The sequence below is a fragment of the Podarcis pityusensis genome (assembly GCF_964106645.2).
Source record: "Podarcis pityusensis genome assembly, chromosome: 6".
Taxonomy (NCBI): Eukaryota; Metazoa; Chordata; class Lepidosauria; order Squamata; family Lacertidae; genus Podarcis; species Podarcis pityusensis.
Genome location: NC_138030.1, coordinates 41,789,011 through 41,803,019, shown reverse-complemented (window position 1 = coordinate 41,803,019; position 14,009 = coordinate 41,789,011). Strand labels below are relative to the sequence as shown.

At 44.4% G+C, this 14,009-nt stretch overlaps 1 protein-coding gene across 1 annotated transcript in view; it reads right to left on the bottom strand.

The window, feature by feature from the left end:
• The window catches only part of PIK3C2B (phosphatidylinositol-4-phosphate 3-kinase catalytic subunit type 2 beta), a 97,447-nt gene that overhangs the window by 58,948 nt on the left and 24,490 nt on the right, over window positions 1-14,009 (bottom strand). The window contains exons 2-5 of the mRNA XM_081009956.1: window positions 10,591-11,613; window positions 5,866-5,966; window positions 3,727-3,881; window positions 2,944-3,064 (exon numbers count right to left, since the gene is read on the bottom strand). Of these exons, the coding sequence (XP_080866082.1) occupies window positions 2,944-3,064; window positions 3,727-3,881; window positions 5,866-5,966; window positions 10,591-11,514 (1,301 nt within the window). The 5' untranslated portion in view covers window positions 11,515-11,613. The remainder of the gene's footprint in view (window positions 1-2,943; window positions 3,065-3,726; window positions 3,882-5,865; window positions 5,967-10,590; window positions 11,614-14,009) is intronic.

The following is a 14,009-nucleotide window of genomic DNA, read 5'->3' as shown; positions in this document are numbered from 1 at the left end:
CATAAAAAGAAAAGAGATTTCTCTGCTGGTGGCAACGTGGCCATTTAAAAATAAGAAAGCACTGCAAGGACTAATAAGAAATGTTTCAATAGCTCCTACTGGTTCTATGGGCTTCAGCCTGGGACATTGTTTCCCAACTCCCCCCTGCAGTGGTTGGCTGAGTTCTTCCGACAGGCAGCCATCCCTGGACTCCATTGCAGCCACAAGAGATTTGCTACGCAGACAGTGCATACTCAAAAGTGCTAAGAGATCTTGTGGTGCCAAAAGTGATATAGTTAGATCTCTGAGCCGTTTAGACACTCTCTCTCTCTCTCTCTCTCTCTCTCTCACTGTCATTCATCAATGCAGAGAAAGTTAAACCATGGATTAGGTCACTTTGCTCACTGCCAGGGCTCCACAAGAGCATGAAATAGCCTCAAGACTTACAAAAACTTTCATAGTGTTCCATACATAAATAATGAAATCTGGGATATTTGTTCCCTTGATCTGGCTTTCAGTCCTTGAGTTCTCCCTTGCTCACCCCCCCCCCCTGTCTCGCGTGCACGCGCGCGCACACACACACACACAGAGAGAGAGAGAGAGAGAGAGAGAGAATGGTTGTCCGCAGAGGGCTCTGTGGTTTTTAAGTCTGTTCACTAACAAGCTAGTCCCAGTAATAATCAGTTTGCACTTGCCAACTTGCATTCCCAGTCGCTGTAACTGGACCACAAGCTCTTAAGATCAAAACGACAAAGCCACTCTCAATGCCTCTGTACATAAATGAGTAATTTGTTTGGTGGAAGTGCAGCACACCATGGTCAAGGAGGGCAGGTCGGTGGTCTAAACCGTCTGCCCAGAGCTTGGAGTGCTAGCTCCCAGGTGGAGGACAGCCAACCCATAGGCAAAGTTTATTGATTTTTCTGCTGCTGAAAGCAGATGGTATCTTCATTATTCCCCCAGAGGAGTTTTCATCTAACCACACCATTCAGTACCAAAGAGAAGCAAAAAAGAGCCCCCAAGATGTGACTGTTTTTCAAAGGCAGCAAACGTGGGAAGGAGATATGTGCCCCACTGTCCAGCTTGCTCAAAGCAGAACTACGTATGGAAGGGATACAACAGCTCTCAGTCTACAGTTCCGCACCAATTGTCCACCGTCTTGCGGAAGCAGTTGGAGACAGAAATATAGCAGTAAACCATCTTTGCCTTTTAAATGCCCAGTTTCCAGCTATGTCTGCTTGATGATGACATCAAGGAATGCATCAGTCTCCAGCACCTTCTATCTGTGAGTCTGCTTCATTTATGACCATTCCGTAAGATTTCTGTTGTGCTGGGGTTCAGGGAGAAAGTAATGCACATCCTCCATTTGGCAGCTAGAACTGGAAGAGAACTACAGGAGCCCAATCAGTCTAAAAAGCACTAAGTCAGCCCATCACCGTACACAGCTTCATAGCACAAGCTGAAGACAAATACCTTAAAGAAATGCAACTTATTTGACTCATCTATCAACTTACTAAGCATGACAGTCATCTAAAGAGGGATACTTGGCACCTTCCTAATTCATGAAGTGACTCTTCCATGGAACATGAATTTCAACACAGTCAATGAGGTTTAGCAATATCTTTCCACAGCCCAAGGCTTCCGCTGGGGTGTCTTGGCAGAAATCACTCAATGATTTAAAAAAATAAGGAAGTAAAATACATCACATAGCCCTAACTATGTTCCTAACAGGTGCTAAAATAATCCAGACTTCACATCACCCTGCTTCGGGAAGAAGCGGATGTTATATGCCAAGCGATGATTAAACTAGTGAAAACTGTGTGTGCGGCAAATGGGTGAAGTCACAGCAGTATCCCAAATGGAGGCTGTGAAATTGTGACTGATGCCATCCTGACAAACATGGCAGTAACTAACCCAGATTTCTATTTCTCTGCTTATTTATTTAAAGAAATTTCTATCCCAAAGTGGCCCTTCAGTCTTCAGTGGTGGGAAAAGTCTATGGAACGGCCTAACACAACGTTCTGTGAGATGGGGTGGGGGAATCTTTGACGATCAGAGGGAGGATCTATAAAACACACTTTGTAAGAGGGTTAAAGAACAATAGTGGTCAACGGGGCAGCAGCACTTACCTGATCTCCCATCACTAGCATTGTTGAAGAGTTTGGATTTGATATCCCGCCTTTCACTCCCTTTAAGGAGTCTCAAAGCGGCTAACATTCTCCTTTCCCTTCCTCCCCCACAACAAACACTCTGTGAGGTGAGTGAGGCTGAGAGACTTCAGAGAAGTGTGACTAACCCAAGGTCACCCAGCAGCTGCATGTGGAGGAGCGGGGAAGCGAACCCGGTCCACCAGATTACGAGACTACTGCTCTTAACCACTACACAACACTGGCTCTCAATTTTCAACACAGTCAATGAGGTTTAGCAATACCTCATTGACTGTGTTGCAGCTTACCAGAAGGAAGAGGGATGAGGTTTGTGAGGTGCAAATGCACCTGCAGTAGCACTGGATTGGCTCAGCCAGTACATTTGCACCAGGCTGACCTCACTGCCACCTCACCCCTCCTCCACCTGGTATCTGGCAGTGACACCAGTGATGGAGTCAGGTAAGCACTGCCACACAGCACTAGCGACCACTACCATTCAAGATATGTGCAAAGCTTGCAAACCGGTGTGGTCCCGAAAGGTAAAGAATTGTGATTGTTAGGGCAGCACTCCATAGGTAGCATCCCACACCCCACAAGACACCAGGGTCTCTAAACTATTTCTGCAGCACACCATGAGAGCACAAGATTTAGAATGCACCAATGGAGGCAAAGAAAAAGGAAAAACAAGGCAGGAAGTCTTTAACAGCACAAGCCTCTATGTGTCTACTCGGATGTTAATTGAGTTTAATGGGGCTTACTACAAAGTGAGTATAGGATGTCAGCCTAAACTTTTTTGGACAAGCATTGCCCATTGACTCACTTTTGCAGGAATTCCTCAAGGCCACACAGTTTGAGAACGAAGTCATCCACATCGATATCACACAAGTCATCATGAGTGTAGCATAAAGTCTGATAGATGAGCAAGTCCACGGTGGAGGAGCCTGCCAGGATGGGGGCGGGGGGGGGGGGAGAGAGAGAGAGAGAGAGAGAGAGAGAGAACAATCACAGCATGATGAGTCTCAAGACAACATTCCCTGGAATTTGCCATCCTGGGCCTTTTCCTCCCAAGTCCAGTAGACTCCCTCTGGCATCACACATTCCACAATTCTCCCAGAACCTGATTATATTTCTGTTCCCTTCACAGCAATACAAAATGTCACCAGAAAACCATCCAGACCCTCCCAACCTAGGTCTAGAAGAGACTTCTGTGGTATTAACTTCTAGCGCAGCTCATTACATTGCCGTGAAAAGGAGCATATAATATACCTAATACTGAAACAGTTCTCAAAAATTCCTGCCCCCAGGAACCACTTGAAAATTGCTGGGGTTCTCCTTGGATTACTTAAAAATAAAAGATGACAAGCCCTTCTTAGCCTCTTTGATAATATATCCCTGGTCTATTTGGCCCCCGTCTCTGTCATCCAAAAATAAATAAATCAAGAGTAAGACCAAATACATATATTCTGGCCTGTTCCAGCATCTTTCTGTGGACTATATGAATGGAGCTTATGGGCCACCAGTGATCCACAGACCACAGTTTGGGAACATTTGCTCTGTTGATACAAGCGGAAAGTGCACCCCAGTTTAAACCAGCAAAACTTACAGTCACAAGTAAAAGTGAGAGGCTCCTGCAGGCTGTCATAAACCACAGTCACTTTCAAGCTGACTCCATGGCCAAGGTGTTCACGACTGAGGTTGACAGCACTCCAGACAAAACCAGTAAGGGAATAGTCCTTGGTGCTGTAGCCAGATCTTAGTCTGTGGGCAAAAGGAGATGGGTACAATTAGTTTCCATTACCACCAAATGCCCATTCCTTGTGGCATCTGATAAGATCTCCTCTTTTCCCTTATTCTTTTTTAAATAAGGGGATGCTGTCAAAGGTCTTTGCACTTGATCTCCTCATCTTTGACCCCTGTTAAAATTCATACCAATGTATTATGCTACTGAGATTCTCAATTTCCCATTTACTCAGATAACTGATTTGATCTTCTGAAATATTTGGCTAAGCTAACACCAAATCTAAGATTCCTGCCTTAAAGGATCTTGAATTTCATAACTACCTTGTGGGGTCAATCAAATGGAGTGAGTATGAAAGAGCATATGGAGTAGAAATTAATTTGTGCTTCAACAATGAATGAAACTCAGGTTTGTTTGCCCTCCAGCATAACATATCCCAAGCAGTAGCTGTATAGGGCTTAACTAGGAAGCTGCCTCCCTGACACTGGCATTGCTACACCTGTGCCCTGGATGGGCAGGGTGGTAGTGAGGTTGGTGCTGCACAGATGTACTGGCAGGGGCACGCACACAGCCCTTACCTATCTGCCACCCTGCGCCATCCAGGTAAGTTGTAGCAATGCCCATGTTGGAAGGGCAGCTTCCCAGTGCTGCCCCACCACACTGACCGCTAATGATCTCAAGTAGTGCAGAAGCCCAGATAGTTGATGTGTTGATTGTCACTAACCTAGACTTCATCTAACTCTAGACATGCTGAAGTAGACTGCAAAAGGATGAATGGGAAAGAAAAATATCATGTATGTACATCTGAAGAACATGGAATCTTTTTGAGATGTGCTACTTGGAGAAAGGAAATGGAGAGAGAGAAAGGATCACGCTGGCCAAATGTCAAAAAAATTGACTTCTGTTTTCTCTAATAACAGGGTAACTCTTAGCCAGACCAACAGACTGAAACTCTGTGCTGGTTTGAGCTATGTGTGCAATCCATGTTGTTGGCCTTGTGACATTCCTCACTACCTTTACTTCCAAAGCATGGGAGGAATGCCTCCTCTGCCTTCTGTTGCTGCTGCATTATCGCAAGCCATGCCAGGAATTATAATCCCAAATAGGTTCGTCCTCATCCAATCAACTGCAGGCTTAGACTCTTTCCACTGGAGCCATTGCTTAAACAAAGTGCAACAAAAACTCCAGGGACAAAGAGGATTTTTTCCCCAGTCGCTGAGGATTAATCAACAGCAGTAATTAATTGCTTGAGGCAGTTAGGCCATTGCTTATCTTAATTCCTTCTATTTCCGATGTTCAGAGGTAAGGTAGCCAAGGTGATGCTATCCATGCAAAAGAGGGAGGTACTGGCAGGCTCCAAGAGAAATGTCAAGGTTTGGGAAATTGGGGGTAGGGGAGCCCCACGGGGAAAATCCTCAAAAAACAACCCAATGAGTTCAGAGTATTTTCAGTGGCCAAGGAATGCTGACTATTTGGTGGGGATAATGGAAAACTAGGTGGAAGAGGGAATGGAATGCAGTAGAGTATGGCTGGCCGGCTATAACAGAAGCACTCGACAACGGAACATTTTATCATAGGTCCCACTTACAGATACTGACCACAACCACAGTTCTGTAAGTTTTGGTCCTTATGGAGCCCCCTTGGAGGGGATGGGAAGCAAAGGCAACCCAATGAAAACTGAGCATGCTCAGTGGGCACAGAACGTTGACCAACTGTGGGGCAGTGCTGGAGTGGACCGGGTGGAATTCTGAATAGCAGCACTCTGCTATTTTGATGCAGGGCTCCCTTGTAGATACTTAGGTTCCAAGGAGGACTGCAGCCAAAGGATCCCCTTAGTAGGGTGCTTTGATGAGTCCTAGACTGGTACAGGTGGTGACCATTTTGTGCCCATTCAATACACATGCGCCATGTAAGAGGGCAGAATGGAGCGGGGTGGGATTATGCCAATGCACACAAAGACCCACAAAGCAACCCCCACACAAAGGGGGAGTTGCCTGTACTTACACATCCAGCATATGGCAGAAAGCAGCAACCTCTTCATCCTTCTCCTCAGAAACCTCAAACAGCTCATAGCCATTGGCCACAGGATAATGTTGAGAAGTGGTCTGATACCAAACAAGAAATGGAAATAGAGTGAAATATAGTTTCTACTATCCACCCCCAACTTGTACACTGGCCAATTTCAGATTTCTTTTATTTCCATTACTCAGTATACAGGATTATATCCTAATTAGCACAAGTGAAGTTTCCTCTTGGAACAGGGTCTTCATTCTTCCTCCATGCTGCAGACTTTATTCCTCATCTCACCAAGCCACTCCTGACTGATGGGTCAGCGACCCTCAGGAATGATGAGGGATGTCGCCTGGGGGTGGGTGGGGGGCTACAGCTGGAGAAAAGTCTCTGCTCATCTTGTGGAAGAGGAAGTGCTGTTGGTTCCTATAATCTGTGCTTAGGATCAATTCATGGAGAAGGTACACCAATCTACACTGTCAACCGGGTAAATCTGTCGGTTTTTGATTCTCTGTTTCTCATTTTTTCCAATATTAAATTCAGTTCTCCACATTTATGCAGCACTTTGCAATTTTTTGCAAAAACAAAACATAACCTGAAAATTCATCAGCATTTTAATACGAATTTCTTCCAACCAACACATTTTTGTACACTATTCTGACAAATACATTTTTTGTAAACAATTTTCCCCAACGCACATGTAACTTTCATGAATATATGCATTTATATGCATATTTTGGCCTAATATTATGTATTTTTGTATGCATTGCTTTGCTATAGAGCAGCACTGCAAAATTCTGAAAACTGAGTTTTGAAGGATGGCTGTGTTTCAGTTTGCATATTGTTTTGAAAAGTGTGAATTTTTTAAGTCTGCCTTTAAATGTGAACTGAATCAAATTTCTTTCTCATCTTCTCTACCCACAAAATTAGGATACCAAAAAAATGGTTGAGTAGAAAAGACAGATGTCTGCACATGATGAAGAAGCGTGAGAGAGTGCTTCTTCTCCACATGACTTCCTTTCAATTCAACCCACCTTAACCCTAAGAGCCTTGGCAGCTTTGTAGTGCTCTGATAAATGTGGGTTAAGTTGTGCATTGAGCTTATGCTGCAGATCTATCCAGCTCACGGTATTGAGGAGGTTCTTGCTTTGGCTTACAGCTATTAATTCAATGATTGATATCAATTATTGATATGAGGACAACAGCTGCACTCCTTTGAGCCAATGCAGAACTCATAACTGCTGCAAATAGCTTTGGATTTATTGCCTGCCTTAAAAAAAAAGAAATGAAGAAAAAGAAAGCAGAACATATCTTGAATGCCGGATGAATTGATATGATCTAAGTTCAGTGCTTGAACATACCATAAAGCAGATTTGTAACCTAGCAGTTCTGAGGATAGCTGTAGGGACACATCCAGCAGCCTACACTGGTCCACAGCCTGATCTGCACCATATTTATAGTTATATGATTTATTTCAAATATTTCTAAATCACTTTTCTAAAAAAAAATCCAGAGAGATGTAAAAACACAACGTAAACGTTAAACAGTTATCATATGGCAAAAAGGAACTTAATAGCATTCCACAGCCTAAAAGAAAACTGGCCAGAATTTAATCAATGACCCCATAGAAAGGAAAGTCTTTGTAGAACAGTGCGTTCATCAGTGGTTTTTCCAAGAAAAATAGGAATGTATTTGTTTGTAAAGACTCAGTTTTTATACCAAGGATCCTCCTCCCAAACTGAACTTTGCTAAAGTTTCTGCTCTGGAAAGCAACTAGTGGAAGACTGCATGCACATAGATTCATACCCCCTGCATATGCATTTGGGTTATTTCTTAAGCAATCTCTCTCAAAGATCTGTAGCTCTGCTGGGATGGTGCTGATATTATTATGCACCAGCCATGGCAGAAGCAGATGCCATTTAAAATTAATTTTTTTAAAAAAATCATCATTGTCATCACACAGGCGAGATAGTAGTTGTTAAGTTTTTATTTTCAGAAGAGGGAGAATTCTCAAAAACATTTCTTTTTGTTTCCAGTGCCTCCTTCCCAAATGTTACAGTAGGATAAGGAGCAAGGACAGAAACACTCTGAATGCCAGGCCAGAGTGCACGCATGGTCTCAGAGCCTCAATTCACTCCTTCAAAGCAAACAAAGCTCCCACTGTCAGAGCAATTAACCCACCAAATAGTTAGAGGAACGGGGAGAGAGGGAGAAAAAAGAGAGAGAAAAGGACAGAACACAACAGACACTAAAGACAATTTTAATGCTCCTTTATAATTAGTTTCTTGCACAGCAAAAGCAGAGAACGACTTACATAACCTCTGCCAGCAGCTTCTGACAACATTTTTCACTGAGCGTACGGGGAGAGTTGGTCCCATGAAGTTTAGTGACGGTGGAGAGCTTGCTTGTATTTATATCCTTCAGATGCCAGAGGTATTTGTCATCTACTCTTATGTCTAAAAATACGCCTTAGACCCATTCACAATCCCAGAAGCAGCGAGGAAAGGATATCCCCATGGATATCCCCTGTTTCCAAGAATCTTTTACAGCAAAGGATTTCTTCTATAAAATTATTGCTATGCAATTCTTCTTAGGATCCTTAAAAAAAGGATTGGGAAGGTTAGTGAAGATGCAAATACTCCATCCAATCCTTGTTTACTAACGGGAAACAATTGGCCTGAGGACCATGTGACATTTCAGAAGCTGTAGCTTCTGGGAAACAGGAGCTCTAACAGCCAGGATGGACTCACGTCTTTTGGAAAAAGTTTTTACTGGACGCTGCCTTTCCCTTTGACTGCTGTTGTGTGGATCATATAAATAGCACAACAGATGTAGACAACCCTTTCAAGGCAGCTGATGTGTGCCAGCAAACTTCAGTAGAGGCAACATACAAGTGGGACAATGAATTCCCATGGTGACATTTAAGTCAGGATGAGGAACAGGAAACAAGTTCAGAATCTGTTATTCCAGAAGCATCCTAGGCAGCTGTTTCTGTGCACTTCCACAAGAGCTTTGCCTTTCAGTTCAGCATTTTCGTGTAAAATGGACAAACGGAGAGTGGGTCCCCCACAGAGAAGAGACCTAATGTTGTGGGACTGGGTGATGAGCGCAACCCATGGTCTTCCTAGAGGAGGAGAAAGGGGAGCAGGGCCCTTCAGCAGACCTCCATGCTGCCAGGGATCCTGAAAAGTCAGTGTATTTTAGAGGGTGTATGCATAAAAGCACACATATTACTGAAAACAGTATAAAATGAATATTAGGGGAAATTGCTTGCAAAAGTTTGCATGGTAGGTCAAGAGCCTACTAACACAACAACATTTTTTCACGAGGACTTTAAAAAATGCAAACTGATGCAAACTGAACTTAAGATTGGAAAAATGAGAAATGGAGAAAAAACAAAACTCACAAACTGACTAGGTTTCCTTCTGTCTCCCAGAGCACCCCTACTTCCTATAAACAGAAGAAATGGCTTAGAAAAGCAGGACCTTCAGTACCAACTGCTGCTGAAGTGTCCAACTTGCTATACTTAAAGCTACTCAGAAAGACTCAGAAGCATATGGAAGCAACTGCTTGAATCGGGGCCTGGCAGAGAGCCAGGAAGGGGTGAAGCCTCCAGCTCCTATGTAAGCTCCCAGTCTGAGCTGCCTCACTGATGAAGCAATAGCTGTCCTCCAAGGTCCTGTGTTCATAAACTGGGGAAATGGAGAAATGATCTGTTGTTTCCATATGTTAAGAGGATACTAAGGGTAGAGAACCAGGAGTATGAGGACTGGTGGGACCGGATTACTGTGAAACTGCATGCCTATGAGCCGCACAGGATACAGCTGCACGAGGACTTGAAATCTAAGCAACCAAACTATGTTAAATCTATTCAGTATGTTTGGGAGGGCTTGAGGTTGTTGCACTTTTAAAAAAGGAAGCAGTCGGGGGCGATCAGAATCGGAAGTGTAGCACACACGGAGCAAGAATTAATCCCTTGCCCCCCACAGAAAAGAGCTGCTATTGGTGGACAGAAACATTTTAAGCATCCCACAGCAATATTAAAGACCCTTGCACGTGATATTTTAGTAATGATTCATACATTTCTAATGCTGTCAAATTCAAATGCCTAGAAATCAAAAGCTGATTTTCACTGTACCATGGATAGGTTCACAAACCGTCACTCAAAACATGCAACCTTTGTCTCTGTCCCTTTTTGATTCCTTTTATAACACTTGGTTGTACTTAGTTGGGCTTAAACAACATTTCAGTTGACCCTCCACCCAAATGTCCACACTGAAGAACGCATACATCCTTGGGTGGTGGCCTTTGCACCTATAGTCGTACGTACAAAAGCTTCCACGATATCCTTCAACAATTGTATCATAATATGTGTGGGGGAAAAGGAGAGGGGAAAGCAGAGTAGGTGGCCTTATGGCAGGCATTCCCTAACCATTTTCTGATGGCTTAATTTAGCATAGAAAACAGTTATATCCATTGAGATGCCACATTTTCTGAGATGTAGCTACAAATAATCTTTGGAGGAATAAAAAACGTCTACTAAGGACTAAGAGTTTGGTTTTGGTGAATGCTAGGAAAGGTACCAAATAATTTGACTCCTGTAATGATATACACTTCATCTGAAAACAAAGGCAGTGAACATTAAGTGCATCCCTCCACAGCAGAGGGACTTAGGCTCCTTAGGCATACATCATTCCACTTACATAAAAATGGCCTTACCGGATCTGCTGATATCCTCCGGTTCTTGTTGGGTCCAGAATTCTTCCTTCCACCAGACCTGGAGACATAGGTCCTGGGAGGTACCTGAGGAGGCATAGTCTTGCTGCGAGCAACCGGCTTCCCGCTGCTTTCTTTCTCAAAAATGCTTCTGCCTTCCTTCCAGCTCCAAGGGGCATCCCTCAGAAGGTCGGTGTCGTAAGTGGACTTGAGGTTGAGCCGGGTGATGGCGTCGTTGATGCCATCGTAGTCCACTGTGCTGTACGGGTCCTCTTCCGAGATTCTACGGCCTAGCATTTTTCCATCAGCCCTCTCGTGGGTTGAGGAGAACATGTTGATATCATTGGGTTGGGAGCCTTTCAAGGAAGCTTGGTTCACTTCAGAGGCATTCCAGATGGCAATGCGAGGGGGCAACGGGGGAGGAGAAAGCTTCTTAGGGGAGCTGCCGCTACTGCTGTTCTGGTGGGGTGTACTATTGGGGGGGTCAGTGAGGAAGTCACCCCCCGTGCTGTCGAAGATGTACAAGTAGTCGCTGGAGAGAGGTCCCTTCAACCAAGGCTGGCTCTCTGGCTCAGGCAGCAGACTGGATGAGGTAGAGGTGTTGGTCCCAAAAGCTCTCGAAACCTCCTGGCCAGAGAGGGCATTGTAGTTCAGGGTAGAGTCTGAGCCAGAGAGGCCTCTCATGACCTTGATATTGTGACAGTCATTCCTTACAGCAGGCTTGTTGTAATCCAGAATTGGATCATCCCAGGAAATGAGAGGTTGGTCAGTATTCTGCTTCGCCTGGCTCTCCTCCTTATCCTGCCTCAGGCGGGACAAAGCATCATACTCCATCTGCAGGGCTTCCGCAAGAGCCAGCTCCTTGTGGCTGATCCCCACGGACTCCAAGGACTTCCAGTGCTCTCCATTGCCTCTAGTTCCAGACATCTCTTGTAAGGGGGGGTAGGGGGGAAGCCACTGAATCCAGTGACTATTGGGTGCTCAGTTCAGGGCTTAGGAAGAAAGTCATGCTGTGCCACCAGTCACCTACAAGTGAAGAAACCAAAAGGAAGTGTAAACAGGCCAGTTCTCATGAACAATTATCAGCTTTAGTGAGAGTTTTGGTTGACATGCACTTTTGGGGGGACGGGAGTCCTCAAGTGAAGCTGGGTCTCTTAGTGCTTATCTGCCCCTCAGGAGGACATGTCTTCTGCCAGTTTCTGATGAAAAGTATATGAGGTGCACTCAACAAGAGTAACTAAATTAACTATTTTCTAGAGAAACAGGTGCCTGAACTCACCATGAACACCCTCTCGTTCTCTCATAATGACAATGGCACCCACCTGAGAGGTGCGGGAACTGAGTTCCAGAAAATTCCGGCTGAAATTTACTTCAGAGCATTCACATGACTTTCTTGAAGCCAACTGTGGGATTAGTGATGAGACCAGAATAAGATAGTTGTTTTCTATCGAGGATAAGGAAGCCCAGAAGCCTTCTGATCAATTTCCTCATATTGTCAAGAACACCCTTATTTTCTTTAGACCATATTCTACAGATGATGTGACTCATTTAGAGCCAGATACTATGCAAAAAGTATAGCGCCTCTTCCGTAATTGAACAATGCAGCGTTGTTTGGAGGCAAGAGAAGAAGTTAAAGATTGACAGAAGGATGGAAAAGGGGAGAGCTTGATGGCAAAGGGGATGCATGCCATGCCACATCTGCAGAGCTTAAATCAGCTAAAACTCCATTATTTGGATCTTAAAGGGCTTCATGAGTATGCAGTAGGCCTGCCGTTACACTCCATTAGTTTTCCATTATATTCTTGACACACTTGGATGCTGTAAGTAAAGACAAGCAAAGGGTGTGCTCCTATACATACTTACTTGGGAGTAAACCTTACTGCGAGGTAGGCCATGTGTCCTACCTCACAGAGGGCACAGGGCAGTTCTCTATTTGAAGACATCCTACACTTGAAGGGCCATCTGCATATCGAGTGTGGCTTGTCCTAGAAACTCCCCTTCCCTTTCTCAATGTCGTTCCCTCCATAGTTCAGTGGGAACCTTAGTCTCACCTGCCTAGCAAGTCCTAGCTGCCCTGCTGAGTGTTGAAGTATTGTGCACCAGTAAATAGGATAACTGAAGTTGTTGTCCTGATGCCTCCTTGAATTAGGCCATAGTTGTTGCAAGATGTTCTCAGACAGTGAAAGCCCATAGGACATTACAGTTCAGACAGATCCAAATCTGGTTTAAGGAGGATAAAGTAGTGATAGCAGAAGACTATTATCCATCAACAGTTAGCACCTAGAGAGTAAAGACTGAGCAAATGCAGAGGTCACCTGGTCACAGTCTTCCTCACCATGGCGAGATATTTAAAAGTACAGTAATTATTTCTGAATTTGTATCCATACAAATAAATTACCCTAGGCAAATTTCATTCAAATCCGTGTCCACTTTTGTCCTCTTTTGTCACCTAGCCCTACTGAACTCAATTTTAATCACTTCTAAGTAAATATGCAAGTGACTGGACTACGCATAACCTTTATCAGAGGTCAAAGCAGCCTGCTACCTGAAAAGAGCAGATCAAACAATGAGCTGTTGGGACACGCACAACATAGTCCTTTCGATTCTCTTCTTCTCATGACTCAAGTGCAGAAAGAAGAGGAGAAAAATCAAATAAACACACCACTTGTCTTACTGGCCCCAGCCCAAAACCATGCAAACCACAGCCACCACAGAGTTCTCAGTGGCAGCCAGATCTCACTCAGCCAGCTGATCACCTACCCTGGAATTCCACTTCCTGAAGTAGAGGTCCTGAGATCTGCTCCGGCTAGGCCACATAAGGCTGCTGAGAGGAAGAATAATCTCTGTCTTGGGTGAGGAAAAGATCACAAAGAGCAGAACAGCCTCAGGCGGTTCATGCAGCACTGCAGAGGCTCTGCATTCCTATAAAAGGGGGCCTGCCCAACAGTTTTGCAATACAGTGGTGCCTCTAGTTACGAACTTAATTCGTTCCGGAGGTTCGTTCTTAACCTGAAACGGTTCTTAACTAGAGGCATGCTTTCGCCAATGGGGCCTCTTGCTGTTGCTGCGCCGCCAGCACACCATTTCGGTTCTCATCCTGGGGCAAAGTTCTCAGCTTGAGGTAACTCTTCCAGGTTAGCGGAGTTTGTAACCTGAAGCACTTGTAACCTGAGGCGTTTGTAACTCGAGGTACCACTGTACAATGGAGCATGCTTGGCTCTGTGTTTATATAGACCACAACAGTGGGTCATTAGCAACTTTAATCTCATCTACCAACACAACTGGTCTCAGGCTGATGAACAAATTCAAAGATCCTACTATTTTAGTAGTAGATCCTACTATTTTAATCTTTGCAACAATCCTATGAAGTAGGTCAGTCTGAGATAGGTGTAGCCAATGTGTTGGCCTCCAGATGCTCTTGA